This window comes from Pteropus medius, unplaced genomic scaffold (assembly GCF_902729225.1).
Source record: "Pteropus medius unplaced genomic scaffold, Ma_sr-lr_union100, whole genome shotgun sequence".
NCBI lineage: Eukaryota > Metazoa > Chordata > Mammalia > Chiroptera > Pteropodidae > Pteropus > Pteropus medius.
The window spans coordinates 22275861-22302018 of record NW_024354502.1 but is presented as its reverse complement, the minus strand read 5'-3'; the positions used below and the strand labels follow the sequence as shown (position 1 = coordinate 22302018).

Genomic DNA, 26158 nt, shown 5'->3' with positions numbered 1-26158 from the left:
TTTTTTTTTAAATTTTATTTTTTTTTTTTTTTTTACAGTTTTTCAGTTTTTCTTTGACCACATATCTGATTACTTTGTTAGGAATGATTTCTGTAATTGAAAATACTTTATTAAGTGGTTTAAATTTTTTTAAGGGCTGTGATCTGTGTTTCTGGGAAGGTTTAACCAGTGTCAGTGCTTGTGAACATTTAGGGGAATGCCTGTATTACACTTTTGCTATCTATAAATATGATCATGTTTTAAAAATTGCCAACTTGTTGAGCAAAAATTTATATATTTTAATTAACATTTGATTATTAGTTGTTAGATTTTTGAAAATATGTACACTGATCATTTGTTCTTTGAAAAAGGTATTCAGATTTTTTTGTCCATTTTTCTATTGGGGATTAATCTTATTGATTTTAGCATATATATCATATATAAAATATATTTTAAAGATGTGTGTATATTGTGTGTGTGTGTGTGTGTGTGTGTGGATGTATAAATATATAAATAAATAGAAGATTGATTCTTTGTCCATCATTGGTTTTTTTTTTTTACTGGGGCCATACAGTGTTTAAAAGGAAGTGGTAGAGAAATCTCAAACGAAGAAGAGCTTGACAGGCCTGCACTGCATGCTTCTTCCTTCTCTTACCATTCTTTTACCTCTCTGTGGTCTATTTAGTGTATGATTTTTAGGTCAGTTTTAAGAAACCTGTATTCTTATTTGAATATGGCATTTTACACCCCTTCTTCCAACTGCTTTCTTTCCTTTCAAGTACAATTTTTTATTTTGCCTTTAGCCCCAAAAAAGATGATGATTACCATTACTTCTTTTTCATGTTTCATAGACACGCAAATAAATACCAGTTAGTCAAAATAAACCTTCTGAGAGACTTGACTTTATGGCTTAATTGGTTTTACTCCATGTTTATAAATCAGCAGGAAACCATTAAACTGAGGCTGTGTTTATATTCCATTGATGTCTGTTTCTGTGAGGAGAATTTTGATTGACTGCTATATATCCTATTTGCTAATTAATGTTATTTCTTGTCATTGATTCGTGTTGTAAATTTTATGTCATGTTTAAATGTCTTCTTTAAAATTAATTTGAAGAACTTTTCTGAACATATATTTCCCTTGGTTTTCTATATTTGACAATAAAAATTTTACTATGTCCATACTTCCATAGGTATAATGTTAGTAATTTTCTCTCTTAACATGTATTTTTAGGATATGAATATATTCTTTTTAGTTAATACAACTGGAAAGAGTGATTTAAATTTTACTAAAATGACACCATGAAACTTTTATTCTTGGTCGTAACAGATATTTCAGGTTTTGGGGAAGTACTATTATAATCTTAACATTGTAGAGTGGGTACAGTAGGTCCCCCTTATTCGTGGCTACACTTTCTACAGTTTCAGTTACCTGCGGTCAACTCTGTTCCAAAAATATAATATTAAATGGAAAATTCCAGAAATAGACCATTTCTAAGTTTTAAATTGCACACTGCTCTGAGTTGTGTGATGAAATCACTCTGCCCTGCTTCATTTCACCTGGGATGTGAATCATCCCTTTTTCTAGCTTATCCATGTTGTATATGCTACCTGCCCATTAGTCACTTAGAAGTTTGGTTATAAGATTGACTGTTGTGGTCTTGCAGTGCTCGTGTTCAAATAACCCTTATTTTACTTAATGCCACAAAGCATTAGAATCGTGATCCTGGCAATTTGAGTATGCCAAAGAGAAACCTTCAGGTGCTTCCTTGAAGTGAAAATATATGTATGTTTATGAAAAAACATAATATATATAAGATTCAGTACTATCCAGGGTTTCAGGCAGCCGCTGGAGGTCTTGGAACAAATCCCCTGTGGATAAGAGGGGAACTACTCTATTTTAGTTACGTAACTTTTTTTTTCTGGAATAGTTATATGGAAATGTAGTGTAACTGTATCCTTTCATTATTATTTCTATTTGCATTTATGTCATTTGGCTTAATATAGTTTCTATCTAAAGTTTATTGATAATGGCAACATATGTTTAATTCCTAAGATTTTAAAATAAACTATTATTTTGGCTTAAATATTAGAAATGTTTGGGACATTATTGTTTCTCATTGTATTCTATTTAAGACTTAACATTTTTATGCTTATGTTAAAATATACTTCCTTTGAACATGATTTTGTCGATGTTTTTATTTTTTCAAAATATAGATTCATACTTTAGTAGAGAGTTTGAAGCTTTCTATCACAGATCAACAACTGCCTATGTTTATCCGTATAATGCAACTTGGGATTGCTCTTTACTATGGAGAAATAGGCAATTTTAAAGATGGAGAAACGGAAGATTCTACCTGTCAAAATAAAGATACGTTAGGAAACTTTACAGGTAAATATAATAAAAATTTTATTTTAGACCTATTCTTAGAAAGTGTTTTCATCATTTAAAAATGTATTTTTGATTTTTGCACTGTTCTCATGTGATGGATGATTTTATTTTAATTGTATGACATCACTTTGATTTTTTTAAAATTTTCTACATGTTGGATACTATTCTGATTTTATTTTTTCTGCGTGCTAAAAATAACCTTAATATTTCTCATAGGTATAAGTGTTCAGAATGTATATTTTATAAAAGTTAAGGTAGTTTAACCTCAAGATTTTAGGATATTATAGTATTAGTAATTTTTCTGCAAAGACTCACCAAGAGTTATTAAACTACTTGTTACATGTACTTAATACATAATTATTATATGTAATTAATTATACTTAAATATATACTTCATTGTAGAATACCTAGTTAATTAATTGGAGTATTAATGAATTATTTTCTTCATTGATGTATACTTAGATACTTAGATTAACTTGTTTTCAATTTATTATTGTTTTAGTGAAGCCTAGTGTGTAAAACATTATCGTTGGTAATGTAGGAAAATATAGAGATGAAAAGATGTGTTCTCTTCCCTTAAAATATTAAGATAAAATGGAGTGGACAGACATGTGAACTATTAAGCATGATGTATGGTAGAATGATAGTATGTTTAATTAAATAGAGGTATGAATATCTGAAGTAGAAAGAGGATGAAAAGAATGATTGACTTGGCAAGAGTCTGAGACTCAGGAGAAATTTGGAGATGATTAATTTCTATACATATAGCCTTTAGAAAAGGACATTTAAAAGTTAGGAACAAATAACCTTATTAAAAAATGAGCAAAAGACCTGAATAGACATTTATCCAAATAGTCAAAAAGCACAAGATGTTCAGCATCATTAGTCATGACAGGGAATGCAAATCTAAACCACAATGAGATACCACTAGAATGGCTCTTATCAAAGAGATTTGTATAATAACAAGTGTTGGCAAGTATGTGGAGGAATTGGAACCCTGATATCTTTCTACTGGGAGTATAAAATGGTATAACTGCTTTGGAACAATCTGGTTCTTCAAGAAGTTGAACATAGTATTAGACCATATGACCCAGTAAATCTACTCCTGGGAGAGTTGATAACATATGTCTACATAAAAACATGTAGAATGTTCACAGCAGCATAATCAAAAGGTAGAAACAACTCAAATGTTTATCAGCTGGTGAATGGATAAACAATTGTGGTATATCTGTACAGTAGAATAATATTCAGATATACAAAGGAATGAAATACTGATACATGCTGCAACATGACAAACTTTGAAAACATTATTTTAAGTGGAAACAGCCAGTCAAAAAGAAATGTATGATTCCATTTATATGAAATGTACATAGTAGGCATTCCATAAAAGCAGAAAGGAGATTAGTAAACAGGGTGGGGTAGTAGGGAGGAGGGAATGTGGAGTGAGTGCTAATGGGTAGAGGTTTTCTTTTTGGAGTGATGAAAATGTTCAAAATTGGATAGTGCTAATGGTTGCACAACTTTGTGACTATACTAAAAACCACTGAATTACACATTTTTAACAGCCAAGTTTTATAGTATTTAAATTATTGCTTATTAAAAATCTTATCACATTAAAAAAGACTTAGGAAACAACATTAATAGTCACATATAGGTATAAAACATACCTTTATTTCACTCTAGACAGTGAATTCTTGTCAAACAATGAACTCCTGAGACAAGAACAATGTCTAACACCTGGAACAAAAGCTAGCACGTAGGAGGTACTCAATTCATTTTTTTTCCAACATGCTATTATGACAAATTTCAAATGTAGAGAAAAGTTGAATATTATCCAGTCAACACATCACATACTTATTATCTAGATTCTACAATTAGTAGCTTGTTACATTTGCTTTATCTAACATCTCTCCCTCTTTATCAATTCAACCAATCTTTTTGATGCCTTTCAAAGTAACTTACAGATATCAGTACACTTCATCCCTAGACTTCAGCAGCATATTGTTAGAGTTTGTATTTATTGACTCTCTCTTTTTTTTAAGGTTAAATTTACAAAACAATGTCTAAATCTTAAGTACACTATTCAGCATGTTTTGAGAAATGCATACACTTGTGTGACGCAAAATACCCATCAAAATATAGATCATTAACATCTCAAAAAGTTCTCTCATGCCCTTTCCAGTCATTCTCCACTGCCCCTCTGCTCAGGAAAACACTGTTTTGAATTTTTAAAGAAACCATAGATTAGTTTTACTTGTTGCAGAATTTTGTGTAAACGGAATCATACAGTATGTACTCTCTTGTGAAAGTGTTCTTTTTTAAATTAAGAATAATGTTTATATTTTTAAAAAAGGGTTAAGACTTTATTTTTTTGGACCTGTTTTAGATTTACAGCAAAATTGAAGGGTAGATATAGAGATTTCTCATATACCTTTTGTCCTCACTCATGCATAGTCTTCCCCCATTACCAACATTCCTTCCAGAAGGTGACGCATTTGTTGTGATTGATGAGCCTTCATTGACAGATCTTCATCACCCAGAGTTCATAGTTTACATTACCATTCACTCTTAGTGTCTTAAATTCTCTGGGTTTGGACAAATGTATAATGACTTGCATCCATCATTATGATATCATACAGAGGAGTATTATCACTGCCCTAAAAGGCATAATATTTTTGGGATTTATGTTGTTGCATGTATCAGTAATTATCTCCTTTTTTATTGTTAGGTATGTTGTAGGAATATACCGTATGTATATACCATAGTTTATTTGGCCATTCCCCTATTGATGGATACTTGGGGATGTTTCCAGTATTGGCTAATATAAATAGCCATAAAGCTGCTCTGAACATTCTTCTGTAAGTCTCTTGTAGACATGTGCTGTTCTTTCTCTTGGGTAAATACCTAAGAGTGCAATTGTATTTTTAGATTTTTTTTTTTTTTTTTAAGGAAACTACCAGACTTTTTTCCCAAAGCGATTGTGCCATTTTACATTCCCATCAACAGTGTATGAGAGTTTCAGTTGCTCCACATCCTTGTCAACATTTGGTGTTATCAGTCTTTCTTTACTTTTTGCCATTCTGATGAATGTGTTGTATCTTGTTTTAAGTTGCATTTCTCAGCAATTATTTCGAGCTTTTCATTGGTTATTAACATTAATATGTCTATCTTTCTGAAGTATATGTTAAATATTTGCCTATTTTTAAACCTTTTTGAGTTTCATTACTGATGTGTAGGAGTTCTTTATGTATTCTAAATTCAAGTCCTTTGTCATATACATCTTTTGGGAATTTTTTTTTGCCAGTCTGTGACTTGCCTAATTCATTTTTTAAAGGTGTCTTGAGCAGAAGTTTTAAATATTGTTGAAATATAATTTTTAAATATTTCCTTTATTACTATTGTTTTCTGTGATCTAAGAAAGTGACTAGGTTTTTCTTGTATGTTAAAAAGAACGGAGAAAGCAACTCTACTATTTGCTTCCAGAGGAGTCTGAATTAGTTTTCTCATCTTTCTAAACCAGAGATCCTTAATCGTTTTTTTTTGTGTGTGTGTGTGCTATGGATTCCTTTGACATGCTGATAAAGTCTATGAACCTATTCTCAGAAGTTTTCCATCATGTTAATTTTGATATGCCCTGGTGTTATTTTTTCATGTTATTTGTGCTTGGAATACATTGAAGTTTTTAGATCTGTGGGTTTATAGTTTTCATATATACTTAGAAAAATTTGGGACTTTATTTCTTCAAGTATCTTTTTAAGTTCCCCTTTCTCTTCTTTCAGGGTCTCCAATTACATGGATATTAAACTACTTGAAGTTCGACAGCTCTTTGATGCTCCGTTTATTTATTTTTTTTACTTTTGTTTCATTTTTGTTAGTTTCTGTTTCTGTTCAAGTTTACTAATTTTCTGTATCTGATCTCTTGTTAATCCCATCTAGTTTATATTTCATCTCAGATACTGTACTTTTCATCTTTAGAAGTTCAGTTTGGATTTTTAAAAAGTATATCTGTCATCTCTCTTTGTTTATGCTTTCTCGTGTATTGCTTATTATTTATATAGCTGTTTTAATGTCCTCGTTTACTGTTGCTGTGAATTGTGTAATTCCTAGGTCTTTGTCTGTTGACTGACATTTTTTCTCATTCCATGTTACGTTTTCCTTCTTTACATGACCAATAAATAATTTTTAATTGGATACCAGATACTGTGAAAATTTCCTGTTGAGTGCTGGATATTTTTATATTCTAGCAAACAGTTTAGTTACTTGGAAACAATTTAATTCATTTACATTTTGCTTTAAAGATTTTTTTAGATGAGATCAGAGCAACCATGAGCATAAGCCCAGTTTTGTCCCAGTTTTGTTGAGACAATTACCTTTTTGTATACTTTGCCTGATGCCCTCTGAATTAGAAGTTTTTCTTTCTTGCTGGTGGGAACAAAAACTATTCTCAATTCTGTGTAAGCTTGGGGAATGTTTGCTTTGCTTCTTTCTGGTGGTTCTTTTCATGGCCTCTGTAGTTTCCTTACTTGAAACTGATTAATACTCAGCTGTAGACTGGAGTGGGACCCTCTGCAGATCTCAAGAGGTCTTTCTTGTTTGATACTCTACCCTAGGCATCTTCATCTTCCTGGACTCACTACTCACCGAAGTAGGCTCTTGAGGTCTGCTCAGATTCCCGCTTTCTTGGCTTTGACTTTAGAAACTTCTTCCAGGCAGTAAACTGGGTCCATCATAGAGCTCATTTCTCTTGTTTCCTATCTCTCATGACTCATGTCCTTAAATCATAATTTCATATATTTTATCTTTTTTGTTGTATATTTTTAAATGTGCTTCTATGTTAACGTATTAAATAACAAAATATGGCAGGAAATCTAATAGCTATCCTCATTTCAAAGTAGTAATGTGTGTAAATGAAATTTAGAGATAGCTTCACAGTCATTATTTCTTAAAACTGACTTCTGCATAATCTTATTAGAATTGAAGGTACTGCTGATGCGATTGTGATTTGTTACAGTTTACAATTAAAAGAATGCTACATTTTAGTTAAATAATTAATGTATATTTTTCTGTTGAAATTCATGGAATTCCTGAATTCTTTCAAAGGGCTCCAGGTTAAAATGTACTATTTCAAAGGAAAATAATATTTTAGGAAATTCTGACCATAGATCAAGGAGATGATTTTTTCTTTTCAGACCCTAATTCATTCTTTTACAAGGCAGTGAACAAAGACTCAGAACTTCAAAAGCATCTTTCATCAAAATCTGCCTTATTTTTTTACTAATATTAAGTATTAATTATGGTGACTGGTTTCTCAGACCTCTCTTAGTGATGTTTCTTTTTTTTCAAAAGATTAAGCAGTGAATGAATACTTCTGTTTTAGTGAGTTAGGCAAGAAGTGTCAAGTCCAGCTCTGTGGAACCAACCTGAGTTGAGGTGGCCAGACTTAAAACCACGATGATATTCAGTAATGGTCTCCAATTTGCGATCTTATTAGGGATGGTTAATGACAGGCTTTATTTAGTTCTCAATAGATATTTATATAATGTTTATGCTCAAACAGCTGGATAATAAGATTATGCAGAACATTTTCTAGATTTGCAACTTTTATCATTTATTTTGAAGTAAAATGGCTAAGGCCTCTTGGTACTATATTTTAGTACTATATTGTAGGTACTCTAATTACTACTTATTAAGTCTTTTCCTTTCCAGATGGAAGAAGGTAAATGGCCATGTATTGTAACCTGTAAGTGTAGGATGCTCTAAGAGTCTCCTTTCATAGGACTAAAAAAGTGAAATAGTTTTTCTAGCAAGAAAAGCTAGAAGTGGATCTGAGTGAGGATGATATTTAATAGTGTGCATGTATTTATAGATTTATTACTAAAGAGTAGATATGCTTGAATTTGCTGGAGGCTTCTTATACCATGTATATTTTTTAGCTTCTTATTAGTTTCAAGTATACAGTGCATTGGTTAGACATTTATATAGTTTTTAAAATGACCCCCCAATTTCTGTATCACCCTTCTGGCTCTACACATAACCATTACATTACTACTGTCTGCAATACCGTGCTCCCCATCTCTGTCACCATCTATCAACTACTATTTTGTACTTTAATCCTTCCCAGCTTTTCCTCAGTCTCCCAACCCTACTCCCCTCTGGCCGTCTCCAGATTGTCCTCTATATTCGTGAGTCTGTTTTTGATTAGCTTGTTCTTTTTATTCCTTGGATTCTGCATATAAGTGAAATCTTATGGTATTTATCTTTCTTTGACTTATTTCACTCATCATAATAACCTCTAGGTCTATCCATGTCGTTGGGAATGGCAGGATTTCATTTTTTTTATGGCTGAGTAATGTTCCATTGTATATATGAACCATAACTTCTTTATCCAGTCATCTGTCATTGTGCATTTTGGTTGTTTCCATATCTTGGCTATTGTGAATTATACCTAGATTTTTTTTAAAAAATTTTTTTCTCTGAAGTCCATGAATATATGACTCTTGTTTGTTTCGTTAGGATAATGTTAAGAGAATTTGCTGGAATTTATCTTTACAAAGCTAGAATGAGTTAGACTGGTTGGAATTTAAATCCTTAGTCTGCCAATTTGTAACCCAATAAAATTGTTTTGCTATAAGTTTTCATCTGTAGACTAGGAGAGATCCTAATTTATATTACCCACTAATAATAGTCATCAAGACTGTTATTTTTCTCAACTACATGTAAGAATAATTTCATTGTACATTTACTTTCATCTTTTGGGATAATTCTTTTTTTAGGGTGTGCATTCTGCCAAGGAACACTTGCCAGTCTCTTTTTTTCATTGATTGCATCAGGAAATAAATGAATTTTCTTGGATCTTTCTGATATTATATTTCCGAGAGAAGTTAGTTGTTTTTTTTTTGCTTTTTTTTCTTTTAGCACTTTAATCTTATTTTTGAGATGTACTTTTTATTATTATTATTGTTTAATGAATAAAATGCCAAAGGATGAATTTATTCTTTGTATTTATCAAATCCATTTAAAATTATATGATAAACTACTTCCTATATAACATTAATTGTGGCCTTTGAAAGGAGATTGATACAGTACCACATATAGAAACTTAAAAGTGGTAATGTTAAATTATTGGCTTCAAATAATAATAACCAATGTACGATGTCGTTATACTTTACAGGTAGAAAGAAAGATGTGCAAGATACATTTTTATAGAATTTACCTTCCTAATTTTCCACTTAGTTAAATCCCTTTGATTTATTTAAAATGACTTTATTTTGATGATAGGTGTTGGAGATGAAACAAGAATAGATATGCAGTATAAAGGCCAAGAGTTGTATTCACAGCAAGAGGATGAACAACCACAGGGATGGGTATCATGGGCCTGGTCCTTTGTGCCTGCAATTGTGAGTTATGATGATGGTGAGGAAGACTACCTTGGGATTGATTCTCCGTCAACCACGCAACAGCAAAAAGCACAGACTTTGAAGGATCCTATTGTTTCTATAGGATTTTATTGTACAAAGGCAACTGTGACTTTCAAAGTAGGTTTTCTTTTTCTTGCTGTTCTTGTCTCTCTCAGCTTAATACTTAAATTTTGATTTTGAGCACAGATCTTGCTTAAAGTTTGTTTTACCCTTAGTGGGGTTAAGATACAGTCTAACAATTCTTACTTTATAAAGATATGTGTCCCCTCATCTGAATTCTCTCAATTTTGATCTCATCTTCTTAAGGCCTTCTCTATTTATTTTTTTAAATCAGCTTCATGGAAAGTTTTTCTTTCCCTACTAAATCTTTAAATTGGCATACAAAGATGCCTTAATATTTTCATTAAAAAAGAAATGCACATAAAAAATCTCCTTTGCATTCATGTACCCTTCCAGCTACTGTTTCATCTTTGTACTTTCATTACTGAATTTCTTTAAAAGAGTTGTTTATATAAGTTTCTCTCTTTCCTCTCTTTCACTCTTTAAGACAGTCCAATTTTTTATCTAGGTCCTCATCTATTTATTTTTTTGCAGTGTTTAACTTACTTTGACCACTTCATTTTAACAAATACATGTAAAATATATATTCAGAAGAGATTATACAGTAGTTATTTTCAGGTTAAAGAATAATAAACTGACACCCTTTTATTTTAAGAAATAAAATTACTAGTACTTTGGCACCTCTTATATGTTCTTTTTTGATCGTATTTTGTCTTTTCTTCCCCTTGAATATAATCCAACCTTAATTTTAGGTTATTTATTCCTTGGCTTTTTATAATAGTTTTACCACACATGTAATATTCCTGAACAGTATTTAATTCATTCAACAAATATATGTTAATACCATCTGTGTGCTAGGTTTTGCTGTGACTGTAGAGATACCACAGATTGGATATAAATCCCTTGTTCTTAAAACATGAATTGTTATAAATAAATATGAAAGAAAGAAAAGGAGGAAAGGGAAGGAAAGGAAGGAAGGAAAGAAGGAAGGAAAGGAAGATAGGTATAGTATGCCCATTAGGAGGGGAATAGTTAAGCAAAGATCCATCCATGAAAGAGGAAGCTTTATAGATATGTGGCAGTGAACATTCTAGGAACAGCAATGAAAGCCCCCAAAGTTCAAGGAACAGCAAGGAGTAGTAGGGCTAGTAGTAGTAGTAGTTGCGCTAATGTGGCAGTGTAGTGCAAAATCAAGTCAGAGAGGTAATGGGGTTGGGAGAAGAACATACTTATAATACCATGTAGGTCATTTTAGGGACTTTTTCATGAATCTAGAGTGCAATAGGAAGTTTTTGGATGATTTTTAGTAGTTATAGAATGATCTGAGTTATGTTCTTGACCGCCATCACTCTGGTTACGGAGTTGAAAATAGATTATAAGAGAACAAAAGCAGAAGGAGAACAGAAAGGATTGCAGTTTTCAAGCAATAGATGATGTTGGCTTGGATTAGGGTGGTAGCAAGTGGAGGTGGTAAAAGTAACTGGATTTTGGATTTGTTTTGAAGGTCAAGAGGACAGAACTTACTGATAGATTTTATTGCGAGATATAAGTGAATAAAGAGGATCCAAGGATGACTTCTGCATTGAGTTCTAAATTTTCTGAAATGAGGATTGTGAGGAGATTAGATTTGAAATAAATATCAGGAGTTTGATTTTGGACAAGTATAAGATGCCCACTATACACATAGAGCTATCTGGTTGGATTTATGAATCTGAAGTTTAGAAATTTGATCCGAGTCTGTAAATTTGAGTGTCATGATTTTATTAAGACTGGAATCAGTGTAGATAGAAAAAAGGAGTGATTCTAGGATCAGGCTCTGGGGCACTGTGATGTTAAATATTTGGAAAGATGAGGAAGAAATAGCTAGGGAAACTGAAAATAAGTGACCAGTGAGTGATGTAGGCAAAAAACAAGTAGAGAATGTCTGGGAGTTAAGTGTCCTGCATATTTTAAAGTGGAGGGAGTATGTCATTTGTGAGAATAGATCATTGGATTGGGCAATATGGAAATTCTTGATGATCTTGACCAGAACTGTGATTTGACACCAGTGGAATCATATTTAGTTGGAGTTGGTTAAAAATAGATGGGAAGACTGGTGGGAATGTAAAATGGCACAATCACTGTGGAAAACAGTTTAATGGTTTCTCAATAAGTTAAACATAAAATTATATGATCCAGCTATTCTACTCCTAGCTATATACTCAAAAGAATTGAAAACTGTACTCAAGTAGATGTACATAAATATTAATAAAAGCACTGTTTACAGTTGTCAGAAAGTTAAAACAGCCCAAATTCCCATCAACAGATGAAGGAATAATAGCTTTTTCAGAAAATTGTAGATATTCTTTTTATTGTATACCAAACTCGGTAAATGGTAATTTTTAAGGTTAGTTGTATCTCTAGCTCTTGGAAATTGCCTGGTACATATTCAACAAAGAAATATCTGTTGAATAAATCCATCCATCTACCCATCTCATCTGCTTTCTGTATTCTAAAATTTTTCAAATCCCCCCCCCCCACTTTTATCCGTCCAATTTTGTCTTTGCTTTATTTTTTTCATGGAGGCATTTTTCTGAAGGATATAAACTCAATGTGTCTAACCTGTGAGGTAGTATTACACATATTTTTCCAGGCAACTTGTTAGATACTGGATATATAGTAGTGAAACAAAACAAAACAAAACTAAGTTTCTGCACTCATGGTGTTTTTAATTTTGCTTAGATTATTTGTTAACTACTTGAAATAAGTTTTTTCAATAAGTAAAACTTTACAATTTATAACTACAGCAGATGGTAGATAAAAAATATTTTTTCTTTTTTATTTAGATTAAAATTATTTTAAAATAGTCTTTAATAGTCTTTAAGGAGTTTTCTAATTAAAATTTAGCATTTTCTAATATGACGAAAGCTGAAAAATACAAAGAATAAGTTGCAACAGAAGTTCAGTCATGGCATGATTGATTTAAAAGATTTTTCTTTTTGCTCACGAAGTTTGGGAAAAAATAACAAATGTATACATTAGCTGTGCTCTTTTAACACCATAATTTATTATTTTTGAACACTTTTACCAAAACAAATTGTTTTCTTATTTTATTAGAAAATTTTAGGTGAAATTTACTAATTTGCTTTTGATCAAGCTAAAGGAATATGTATCAGTCTGGATTATTTAAAATGATAAAACAATAAAATATTTAAATATAATAAAAAGCCAGCTGTTGCCAACTATTGTACGATATATTGCCAGCTTTACATGACCCAAATTAGGAAGTTATTTTTAAACTAAGTTGGTGAAAGATGTTAAGGATTGCTAGTAAAGAATTTTCTGATGATTTTTGCCTATTTTAAATTTGAAATTATTCTGGTATGTTTCTATATTTCTATTAACTTCATTGATGAGAAGAATTGTATTAAACTGAGTCAGAATAGGCATTTATATATAAAACATTTTATAGACTTCTGAGGCAATATTTGTCATTAGTTAATACATCTTTTTAAAAGTTTGAAACATTTATGTCTTAGGTTTCTCTAAGGAAATGTGTTGATATTTAGGAGGAAAACATTAGAATTCATTGTTGAGCTTGGATTTGAAGAATGTATGGAATTAATTTGTGGTTTATATTTTGGTCAGAAAATAAGGTCATGTTTCTACATTAGCATTCTGAACAGTTGATATGAATCCAATGAAAATCATGCCAAATTAAAAGGAACATTTAAAATATAATGTTGAAAATTGTTCTTGTAATGTCTGAGTCCTTTTAATCAATTAATTGCTTTTTCTCTGCAATAATTGTAGACAGCTGAAAGGTGATCAAGTTTAAAATATTCAATTTTACTTAAGCATTTTAGATTATAGAATTGTAGATGAAAACTGCAACATGTGTGTACCAGTCCTGGAAGCATCCAAGAAATAAGGGCTTATATAAAAAACTTTTTGTTGTAAAAAAATGAGATTTATTACTTGATTCTCAGTATAAAGAGGTTGTCATACTTAAAATCATAACTTTTGGTTCATTGACTTCTATTTGACCTAAGTTATACATATATATTTTAATGTGATCTTTGACTTTACATTTAAGTTTGAAGAATGTATATTCATTTTACAAGAATAAGGGTCACTGAATCATTGCAAACATGAGCAGAAAACCAGTTTTTAAAAATAACTATTTTGGAATAGTTGTAAAGATAGTACAGAAAGTTCACATATACTTCTTACACTGTTCCCCTATTGTTAACCTCTTATGTTTTCACGGTACATTTGTCAAAACTGGGAAGCCAGCATTAGTGTATTACTGTTAAATTCCAGACTTTAATTGAATTTCATAATGTCCTTTATCTATTACGTGATCTAAACCAGTATACCACATTGCATTTAGAAAAATACCTTTTAAAAATATTTTAAATTAGCTAATTTTTGGATAATTACAAATAATATGTTGTAAGCTTCAGGGGAGCAAGAATATTTTTTTCTTTTGTCAGCATCTGGGTTAGTACTTGTTATCTAGCAGGCACTCAAGTAAGTATTTGTTGCATAATTAGATGAATCTCTGAGACACACACTTTGGAAATAAACGCCCATGAACCTACTTCTTTCATAGCACTAGAAAGAGTTTGTCGAATCTATTTGTGTTTCTTCACAGCATTTTTTTTTAAATTACAAATAGGGAGAAATCTTGAAAATGATTGAACTAAATCTGATTGAATATGTTAGTGAATATAAAATGAATTGAAGTTAAAATATATGTACAATTTTGGTAGAATATAGGAACCATTTTATGACTATGGGACTGTTATAGCTGCATAGCTTTCACCTTTTTAAGCAATAGTATTAAGAAAAAAGTTAAATAAAAATAAGGTGGCATTTAAATTCTCTGAGCTTAGACTAGCATATTCAACCTTTATACCAGGGATAATCTGTTATAGCTGTTTTTGTTCCACCTGTTTTCTTGCTTAATAATTAAATTTCCCGAATCTTAAAATTAGGCTCATTTCCGTCAATTCATTATAATATTGACAATTTATTGCTATTTAATACTAATTTGACTTACTTAATATTCTTATACTGTTTTTTAGCTCACTGAAATGCAAGCTGAGAGTAGTTATTACAGCCCTCAGAAAGTAAAGTCTAAAGAAATATTGTGTTGGGAACAAGAAGGAACTACAGTTGAGGTAATGTTTCAGCATTGAACATATATTTGTAAAATCTTTTAAATGGTCCTTAAAGTTAATATTTAATAAATGCAGGTTTTTATCATAAGTGGTATGTTTAAAATACATTTATAGTTTCATATTTCTATTTTAATAGTAGTATTGGTTGAAATAATTATTTTAACAAAGATTTTACTGTAATATGCAACATTTTTTCACTTAACATGTATGTGCTCATATGTATTTGTGGATTAATGTTTATGAAGTACCAGTTATTGAGGGTACATGGACAAGTAAGAAGTTTCTTACTTTAATAGGGTTTATGATCTGAGGAGAATAAATTTGGAAAGGTCATACTCCTAAAGATGTTTCCACTAATTTAGAAATTCTACAAAGAGAGCCTATGACATTTTTATGAAATTCAAGTTTTTAGTTCCAGTGTTTCCTTTCCTCTTATAGGCCCTAATGATGGGAGAGCCTTTCTTTGATTGCCAGATTGGTTTTGTAGGTTGTAGAGCCATATGCCTTAAAGGAATTATGGGTGTTAAAGATTTTGAAGAGAATATGAATAGAAGTGAAACCGTAAGTCAAAAAATTTTTCCTTTTCCCGCCTTTTTTTTTTTTTTTTTTTTTTTTTTTTTGTGGGTAGAATGTAGGGGTAATGAAGTGCTTATTGAAGTGTTTAACCATACCAAAAAATCTGTTAGACTACATATATCTTTGGCCTAAGAGAAGAACTTTGCTGTTTTCCCTGTAAGAAATTATGGAGCTCAAGGGAATTTAGAAAGTTGGTAGCATTTAACACCTGGACAGTAGTTCCAAATACTTTCCAATTCATAAATGTTTCTTCTTTCTTGTTTATGGCAGCTACTTGGAGTTCCTTTTTAGTTTCTTAAAGTGTTCTTTGCCAAAATAGGCAGTGAAAATGGAGACAGCATTGCTTGTATTACAGGACTGTTTAAGTTGTAGTGATTTCTATTGACTGCCGAATGAGAGAAAACCAAGGTTTTATTTTCTTTAATGGTCTAATGAGTTTTTTCTCCTGTTTAAAATATTTGCATTTATTTTCAGGAAGCCTGTTTTTTCATTTGTGGTGAAAACTTAAGTATGAAAGGTTTGACATACCTTACAAATTCATTGTTTGATTACCGAAGCCCAGAAAATAATGGTACTCGTGCAGAATTTATCTTGGACGGAGCTCATCATAAGGTCAGAGAATATATATTTGAGCCAACTTCTAGGCTGTTTTTGGGTAGACACTATATGAATACTTGTGATTGCCATCTTCTTAAATAATATATTCTTAATGCTATTTATATGGCATTTAGAATGTTTTCATCCATCTTCTACATCTAGGGAGGTTTGAAGAGTTCACAAAGGTTTCTACGTTAGTATGAAGCCACAGTTAGTGTGTATCCATTCCCTACTGTTAAAGTAGTCATGGAGAATACATATAGAAATATTTCTTTTAATTTCAGTTACTTTTGGATTGTGGGATTTATGGGAAGAGATGAAGAATTTCACATATTACTATGTATATATCTTACTGTTTGAATTTTTTCTATAAGATTATATTAATGTATTTTTTATGGAATAAATTTAAAAATTCAAAAAGTTACCTGAAGATTAGTGTAATAGAATAATTTACATTTTAACCCTCTTCATTACAGATTTGCTTTTATAGTTAAAAGTAAAGAATTTAATTTTGATCTGCATAATTAACATGTGTTTAAATATTTTAGTATATCTTTAGTGTTTTAACTGTTCCATAAAAGTGCACTGAAATATTCAAGGATTAACTCTGTTAGACAGTTCTGTGATGGTAATAAAGGTAAAGTGTTCATTGTCCTGCTTCATTAACCAGACATTATTGATAAAGTGGTCAAAATATTTAGTAGAATTATGGATGCCTTTTTGTGTGTTCTGTAATAGAGTAACATTACCTTTCTTAGAAGTGAATTCTTTGATAACCTTTTTTTTTTGGTTTTGGTTTTGGTAATCCTTTGAGTTGATACACAGTCTATATAAGGATGTGTGTCTGATTCTTGATATATTTATTAGATTTTAAACTCAGAATTCTCTTCTATACAAGGTGTGTTCTGTTTGCTTTGTTGGCAGGAGACATATACTGAAATAGCTGGAATGCAAAGATTTGGAGCTTTCTACATGGATTACCTGTATACAATGGAGAACACCAGTGGCAAAGGTACTGGTTTCTTTCATGTTTGCTTTTCCTCGAACAACAGAAAGAAATCTGTATGAGAATCAATTAGTCCTTGACTGGTTGTACTCTGTTACATTAGGTTTACCTTCTGTTACTTTTTGAATTTTAATGTCATGTTAATTTTCTTAGATTCTTGATATTTTTAATCTTTTCTTTGTGAAGCTGATTGAAAAGACATTTTGTATAATCAACTAGAATTCTCATATGTATCAAATACTAAAATTTTAATATGTCAAATTTTACATTACATTAAGTTGTCAAAAAGAATAAACATTTCTGTAGTAAATACATTTTGAAGGTTATAGAGATCTTTTTATTTAAAAAAGAATTTGTTGTTTTAAGCAGAAAAATAGAAATAAATTCTTTTAGGAACTATGGAACCTAGTCTTTTATTATTTTATCTTTTATTCTAATTTTATTATGTTTTAGAAAATTTAACCATTTGATATTTTATGTGCACATCAGTATACGATGTTACGCTTATTATTCGAGTCTTTTTTCATGTTGAAAACTTAGTGGAAATAGGTTCACCATTTTTTTTGGTTAATTTTTCATATAAAAAAAATAGTTTCTGTGTTTTAGGTGATAAATTAGATACTGTGAATGCAAATAAGACAGACATTTCTCAAGAAACCACTAAGTAGTATTCAACTATCTACTTAAATAAATGATAGCAAATTAAGAATAGTAGGCGTAAGAAGGTGACCACCTTTGTCTATGGGGTTGAAGACTTCACAGAGGAGCTAATCTCGAAGGATCATTAAGTTTTATTAGATGAAAACAGAAGGAAAGAGTAGTAATTTTCTGCTTCTTTCTTTTGGAATGTTGGTGTTCTCATTGATCAAACCTTGGATTCACTTCTTTTCCTAAACTCTTCCCTGAAGAAATCTCATTCTTTTCCTTTGAATTAAGTACCTTCTATATGTTGTTGATAACCATATTTGTATTTTTAGTCCAAACATCTTTTTTAAGGTTTAGAATTAAATATCCACTGCCAATTTTACATCTTCACTTCCATTTCTCACAAATATCTCAAAACCGAATATATCCAAAATTGAATTATTAATATCCCCATGACCACCTATTGCCTACTGCTTCTCCCCTATTTTCTGTCTTCTCTTGGAAAATGGTTCTATCACCTTCTAATTGCTCAAGCCAGAAACCTGGGAATTATCATGACACACTCCTTTGTCTCTTAGCGTCTAGTACATCAGCATATTTTGTCAAATTGTATCTCTAGAATATATCTTGGCTTCATTCACTTCTCATAATCTTCACTGTTATCACTCTCATCCAATCTGCTGTCATCTCTAGATTTGAATAGCTTTTTACTTTCTTCCCTCTTGCCCTCCTATAACCCATATTGCAGTCAAATTGGTTTAATTCCTGTGCTTAAAATCCTCACTGTCTGCACATTGCTTTATTTGAAAGTAAAATTTAAATAGTTTTTCAGATTTTAGTCTTGAATTAGTTGGTGGATGGTGATAACCACTATGAGAGATAGAGACATGAAAAGACTTTTAGAGGAAATGATGTATTTTGAGGTACTTGTGGACATTGAGGTAGCGATGTTATAGTGTTGTAGTTGCCAGATGGAAGCTGGTATGTTTCTTCTTGTTCAGTACAATGTCTTGCGTACGTGCTATGGATTCAGTATCTTGTGAGGAGGTTGAGTATGAAGTACTCACCTTTCAAATAAAGAAAACCTGGTGCTGAAAATTTTATTTGTACATATGCTGATTCTGCAATTTTTAAAAGATAGATTTACATTTGCTAGGATGCTTATATTATTTTCTGTCTGAGAAGATAGTAGTATAACTAGAATTGTTCATATTTTCCATTTCTGTGACTAGTATACAATGTTATAGATATCCTAGTCCTTAACTTTTTTTTTTTTAACAAAACTTTAGGTCATAACATACAAACAGAAAAGTTCTATACATTTATGTACAGAATAACAAAGAATTAAAAAGAGCTAGTATTCCCCACATAAGCCAAGAAATAGGACCATGTCAGTGTCTGATAAGCTGCCTGTGTGTTCCTTTTCTATCACTCTCTCCTCCCCTATCACTAAAGGAAACTGTTATTCTGAGATTTGTGGTAATCACTTTATTGCTTTTGTATTAACATTTACACATCTTTCAATTATGCAAGCAAATATTTTTTTTTTAGAAAATAATAAAATTCTGTTAATTTAACTTAATATCACATGTACTTTAAAAATGTGTTCATTCATTCACTCAATAATGTTTTCATTAATTCCTTGCATGCTTTTAGGTAGCTGTGTTCATATGTTTGTTTCTCATTGCAAGTCTGTATTCACTTACAGTGTAATGATAGTGATGCGATAATAGCTAATATTTATTGAAGGGTTTTAAATGGTGTAACGTGCTGTTTCTAAGTGTTTACATGTATTAGCTTATTTATTCCTCCTAGCAACCCTGTAAGATAGATAACATTATCCCTATTTTACAGGTGAGGAAACAGCCAGTCCTTATAGGTTAAGTAACTCGGCCAAGATCACACACCTGTTAGTGGAATTGAACCCAGCTAGTCTAATTACACATTCTACATTAATAACTACTATGTTTAGATTTTCTTCTTTCTTGGATTACTTGAAACAAAAAATTTGTAGAAATTTTTGTAGTTCAGAATCTTAAGAAAAGTATTTTGAATTCTCACAAGAGCTTAATTTTAAATACTTTAAAGAAATATTTTATCTAAAATTCTTGATTTGTTGTGACTTGTTGTTTATTTGTTTTTATAGTCCAAGTTATCAAAAAGTGTCCTAAATTTTATCTGAATATCTAAGTGCATATGAAACTAATAATTTCACAAAGTTTGTAGTAAATTTTGAAACTTTGAAAACATATTTGATTGGTGTGTTTTAAGTAAGTTCATGGTAGTATTCTAATTAATGTAATAACTAGTAAATGCAGTAAGAAACTAGTAAAAGAAGTAAGAAAAAGAAAAATGTAATATTACTTTACCCACATAAAATGGCATATAAAAATTCAATGAATGCGTTACTTTTACTACTGCTTGATATTGATAAGCATCTCTGACAATCATCATGTTTTCGTTATGCTACTTGAAAGCACTCAAATGTTTTAAAAACTAAATCAAAGTATTTCTTATTTAATTCGAAATATTTGTCATTGTTATAACTACTACCTATTTGTCTTTTTTATTTAGGGAGTTATTGCACATATGTTCATGGGCAAAGTAGATAGCTGAAAATGTAATCTACAACAGAGAGATTTTAGAGATGTAGAAAGAGATAAAATTGAAACAATTCGTTATTGGATAGAGGAAAAGCACGAGAGAGAGACATTGCCCTTTTGAATCTGGATGTTCTGGATTAACACCATTAGGAGAGTATTGGTGTTAATTTAGGAGAATGCTGAAATAGAAGGATTCTTGATTCCTACATTTTTTAAGGATTAACTTTCCTATTTTTGTTTGAGTAAACAAAATGGCTTAAGAATTAAAAATTATCATATTCTTTATAATTGTGGATTATGTATTAAAACCAAATCTCTAATGTAAAGAGTGTACGTAGTAGATAAGGAGAAATACCCGTCGGTAGAGCCAAGATTTTTGTTTTCAGAAGACAGCCTTGTTTCCCTTCAATATGTGGACAGGTAAGAGATTGAAGAACTTGGATTCTGCAACATGGAGGAGGGCCATGATAATTTTACTCTGGAAAGAGTTCAAAGACGTTAATACCTATTGTTCATGTCCATGGTCCTAATTATAAAACTCTCAAGGTACCCTGTGAACGTGTCATTTTAAACAATCTAATTTTCAATGAAACTTGTAAGATAAAACAGTGGTAAAATGCGACTTCTTCCAGAGTTTCCCTTCCCTAGTCAACATAATAGTATTGGGTGTAGAATTATTGGATGTAAGCAATTAGATTTTAGAGAATAATTTTCTGAGAATGACCATTTCAATTTTGTAGCACTTTTTTATAATATTAAATAAATAACAAGAATATTTTTTTTTGAATCACTTGTTTTTTGGTGGTAATATCTTCTCATCCCTACTGAGAAAATTACAGATTGGCATGGTTCTGTGTATGTAGCTGAAGGAGAATTGGTTTTAAGGCATTACGCTATAAGCTGAAAAGATGAGAGCAGAGTAATATTAAAATATATACTTTTTATAAGTGATTAATGCTTAAAATATTAATATAAAATTTGGCTTCTTGAAGGTTCTGGAAATCAACAAGATGTTTCTTCAGGAAAAAGTGAAGATTTGGGCATAGTTCAGGAGAAATCTACCAAAAGCCTTGTTATTGGTCCTCTTGATTTTCGCTTGGATAGCAGTGCGGTACATAGAATTTTGAAAATGATTGTTTGTGCCTTGGAACACGAATATGAACCATATAGCAGGCTAAAACCAGGTTCGTTTTTGGCTTAATTTTGAATCTCTTGCCAGTTATTTGAGTGCTTATATAATTTGCTTTGTTGTACTTTGCTGACTTACCTTTTTAGTATATTTTGCTTACCTGACTTGAATGTATTTAGTTGTTAATTTCAAGAACAAAATTGTGTGTGGAAATTATGGGAGAGGTCAAGATTTGGAAGTTATTTGCAGAAGTACTTATTTGTCAGTATTTGTCAGTATTTTATTGTCAACTTTTTGATACTCTTTCCAGTGAATACTCTTGAAATATGACCATTTTTTCCCTGTTAGTATATTCTAAAGAGCAAACATGAAAATAGCTCTAAATATACAAATTTAACATTCATGAAAATTTAGATCTTACTGGTACAAAAGAATTTGCTGTACAGCGATATGAAGATAGGGTTATGACAGTTTTATAAAATAAAAATTTCTTTTTTTATGTAATAAATCACTCCAGAGTAGGATATAATAGTACAATAAGGGAGTAAAGGATAGTAAAGAACTGAGCCTTTGGGTTTAGACTGTGGTTTGACTTCTGACTCCCACTTATTGACCTTAGGAAATTTAATTAACACCGCTGATTTTTCATTTTTCTTTGTTTATAATTAGTTAAATTATTATGACAAAGGTGGTTAAGTTGTCTTCCCAGTATCCATTCTCCTATTATTTTTTAGTAACAGAAATTTCTATGGTAGAAATATTTATGATAAAAATAAACGCTCCAAATAGACTAGATTCTGGCTATGGGGACAGGTGCAGAACCTCCTGAGAATTCTTGGGCTATGACTTCAGAAGGAAGAGAGCATTCCATACTTTTTTTCTTTTTCTTTTCCTTTTGTCTGCAAAAAAATTATAATGGCAAGGGCTGGAGCTGCCATCTTGGACCCTGAGATGAAAGCTGCATTCCAAGTACACAGAGCAATAAAATAGAAAGAAACTACATCTCCATAGAGTGGTAGCACCACGTCAGCTCTGGATCCTTTAGACCCAGACTGTTATGTGAAAGAGAAATAAGCTTCTGGTTTTGTTGAAGCTTCTGTTATTTTACTTTTATCATAGCATATTGTTATCCTAAAGGATACACTAATAGGACTACTTCCAAAGATTAGTGCATTCGAAAGCACATAGCAGTGGGCCTAGTGCATAGTAAGTGCTCGATATATTCATGCATTTGTTTTTTTGCACCTCGCTTGAATGACCGATCCATGCCAGGCACTCTTATAAGTGCTAGGACGGTATGTACAGGCCAAAATAAAAAACAACGATACCACCAAATGTTGCAGAGGGTATGAAGAAACTGGATCACTTATTCATTGCTGGTGGGAATGTAAAATGGTACAGCCACTTCTGAAAACAGTTTGGGAGTTTCTTTTAAAACTAAATATACATCTACTGTGTAGTCTAGTAACTGCACTTCTGGGTATTTATCTCAGAGAAATAAATTCCTTCTATCTTGTTATTCTAACATCATCTGAGATATACTTTATCCACATGATCAGTGTTGGCTCACCGTTACAATGTAAATTTAATCAGTAGGAAGTAGAGGCAAGAGCAAATGGTAAGTACATAGTTTTATCTAATGACATGGCTCTGTGATCCCATTGACCAAAACTTAGTAACATGTTGATACACATGGCAGCAAGAGAGGCTGAAAAATACAGTTTCTAGAAGTCCATATACCTGACTCAAATTCAGAGGGTTTTTTTTTTCCTAGAAGAAAGGAGATTGCAATTAGCAATCTCTTCTACACACACACACACACACACACGTGTATACGTTCATATAAAACATGAATTTTTATTTGAGGTTTTTATGAACTTTTATTGAAGTTAATCATCTCAGAAATGTATACTTTCATCTTTGATTGCCAGTTCTATTTCAGTTATCCATTTTTGTAAAATATCACGTGAGTTTATCACCAGTAAACAAAGAGGCAATACAACTATATGCTTTGTTATCTGTCATGAGCTAAAAATGACAAATACTGGTAATCAGTAACCAAACCTGATACACTTTCAAAGAAATCACATGATTGGTCACTGATCATGATGCTCATCTCTATGTAATGATTCGTGGACTGAAGAACCAGCAGCGAAATTGTACGTTGTGCAGTTATTTATAGATATAATATTGTGGTAACTGATATTTGAGTTGTACTTTTGGGAAATGACAATTTTAAAGAAATCCATGCATATCAGAATTGTGCAGAGCTAGAGCTGCTCGTATATACATATACCATAAATATGAGTGCATATGTATTAAATGTGAAGTAGTTAGCAGTTCTCCACTTTTTTTGGTAGCTAATTATTGGAGTATAACCTACAAATTGGAAAGCACATAAAACTTAAACCATATCTATGTAACTGTTCAAGAAATGGAACCTTAACATCACTCCAGAAGTCTCTCTTTGTGCCCTCTTCTGATTATACGTGACCCGGCAAATAACTACTCTCCTTCTAACATCATAGGTTTAGGTTTATTTTAGAATTTATGTAAATGGAATCACACAGTGTGTACTCTTCTGTGTCTGGCTTTAGCTAATGTTTATGAGATTCAATCTCATTGCCGTATAGTATCATCCCATTGTGTGACTATCCATTTTATTGTTGATAAGTATTCGGTTAGTTTCTGGTTTTTGGTTATTATGATACTGATGCTAAAAACATTCTAATACATGCCTTTTCAACATATGTACTCATTTCTGTTGGCTGTTTAAGGGTAGAATCACTTAGGTAAAAGGATTGCATATGTTCATCCTTAGAGATAATTTCCAAACTATTTTCCCAGGCAGTTGAACTATTTTGCACTCTTACCAACAACATAGGAATGTTTTAGTTGCATTTGATCAGGGGTTGGCAAACTATGACTTACTGCCACTTTTTGTTGATAATGGGTTTTGCATTTTAAGTAGTTGGGAAAAAACACAAAGAAGAATCATATTTTGTAACACATGAAAACTATATGAAATTTAATTCAGTTTCCATAAGTAATGTTTTATTGGACCATGGTCATGCTCATTCAGTTATGTTTTGTCCGTAGCTGCTTTTGTTACCACAGTGTCAGGGTTGAGTAATTGTAACAGAGACTGTACTGCCCACAGAGTCTAATATATTTTCTCTCTCTTTTTTTTTTTGTCAGGCTAGGCAACCCTTGGTTGACCTCACAGATTGCAAGGACCTTGTCAGTTTACAATCCCTTATATTTTTTATTTTTTTTTACGCCTACAACACCTGGTCTTCCTAGATGGTCTCCCATCCAAGTACTAACCAGGCCCAACCCTGCTTAGCTTCTGAGATCAGACGGGATTGGGCTTGTTCAGGGTAGCATGGCCGTATACAAATATATTTTCTATATGGCTTTTTTTATAGGATTTGCTGATGTTGGTCTACATATTTGCTAGCACTTAGTATTCTTAATCTTTTTTTTTTTTTTAAGCCATTCCAGTGGGTCTGTAGTTATATCACATTGTTACTTTATCTGATGCCTAATAATGTCAACTAGCTTTTGATAGAATTTTTTGCCATTTGGATATATTATATGTTGCTTATTGAAGGCTTTTTGGACCATTTTTCTATTGAATTATTTGTTTATTAATGAGTTTTAGGAGATTAAAAATTTTTTTTAATATGCTGTGGGTACAAGTCCTTTGTGGAGTTATTTATATCTCTATGGCAATATTTTCTCTTAATCTGTGGCTTGCTTTTACATTATCTCAATGGCATTTTTATTAATAAAAACTGTTATTCTTTTAACAAAAGAGATTGGAAATTTCTTTAAAATTAAAAAATTTTTTAAATCAGAAATGTAAAATTTTAGATAGCAAAGACATACATTTATATTATGGAGTAATATAATTTATTAAAGCTAATATTTTGTAGTTTATTGTTGAAGAGGAAAAATAGAATTTGACCTTAAATTTGGATAACCAGTTAATTTTTTAATTATTTAAGAAAATTATCTAAAAATAATTTTTATTAAATTTTTATCATTTCATTTTAGATATTAAGGATGAAAGTGAAATAATACTGAATCCAGAAGAAATGGCATCTTTGGAGGAATATATTCCTACTCGACATACAAGTATTACTCTTCTCAAATGTACTTGCACAATTTTCATGGCTGAATTCAACTTGCTGGATCAATTGCTGCCTGTCATTATGGGAGAAAAGGTATATTTTGCAATTTATTTCCATATATGCATGTTTGTTTGTCCCATGATATTGTAAGAGGAGGGTGATTAAGTAAAAGAATATCTGCTTATATAGTTATCCTATGAAGTTAAAGCAATGTAAATGTGATTGTGTTTTCAACCTAAGGCTATTTAAGAAATGTTGAAGAACGTGGGCCTGGAAGTCAGACCACGATATATACTAGCTGTGACACCTTATGATATCTTGTCTTATTTTCCTTTTCTGAAAAACAAAAGAAAATTATATTTTTCAAGTGGGCTGACAGATTCAACCAGTAAAGAAGCAAGAAGCCCAGATATTCAGATAGTTTATTACTTACATAGATAGTAAAGTAAATCA

The 26158-nt window shown here is 31.3% G+C and overlaps 1 protein-coding gene and 1 pseudogene across 19 annotated transcripts in view; one reads left to right on the top strand and one right to left on the bottom strand.

Annotated features, from left to right (window-relative positions):
* VPS13B (vacuolar protein sorting 13 homolog B) overlaps positions 1-26158 on the top strand; it is a 685469-nt gene that overhangs the window by 56297 nt on the left and 603014 nt on the right. For all 19 annotated transcript variants that reach the window (XR_005650917.1, XM_039853834.1, XM_039853836.1 and 16 more), the window contains 8 exons: positions 2196-2370; positions 9649-9905; positions 14918-15013; positions 15452-15574; positions 16064-16201; positions 17111-17198; positions 21433-21624; positions 25629-25798. Coding sequence is in view for 18 of the 19 variants with exons in the window: in XM_039853834.1 (XP_039709768.1) it covers positions 2196-2370; positions 9649-9905; positions 14918-15013; positions 15452-15574; positions 16064-16201; positions 17111-17198; positions 21433-21624; positions 25629-25798 (1239 nt within the window). In the remaining variant the exon portion in view is untranslated. The remainder of the gene's footprint in view (positions 1-2195; positions 2371-9648; positions 9906-14917; positions 15014-15451; positions 15575-16063; positions 16202-17110; positions 17199-21432; positions 21625-25628; positions 25799-26158) is intronic.
* On the bottom strand, positions 24848-24966 carry LOC120595745 (uncharacterized; annotated as a pseudogene).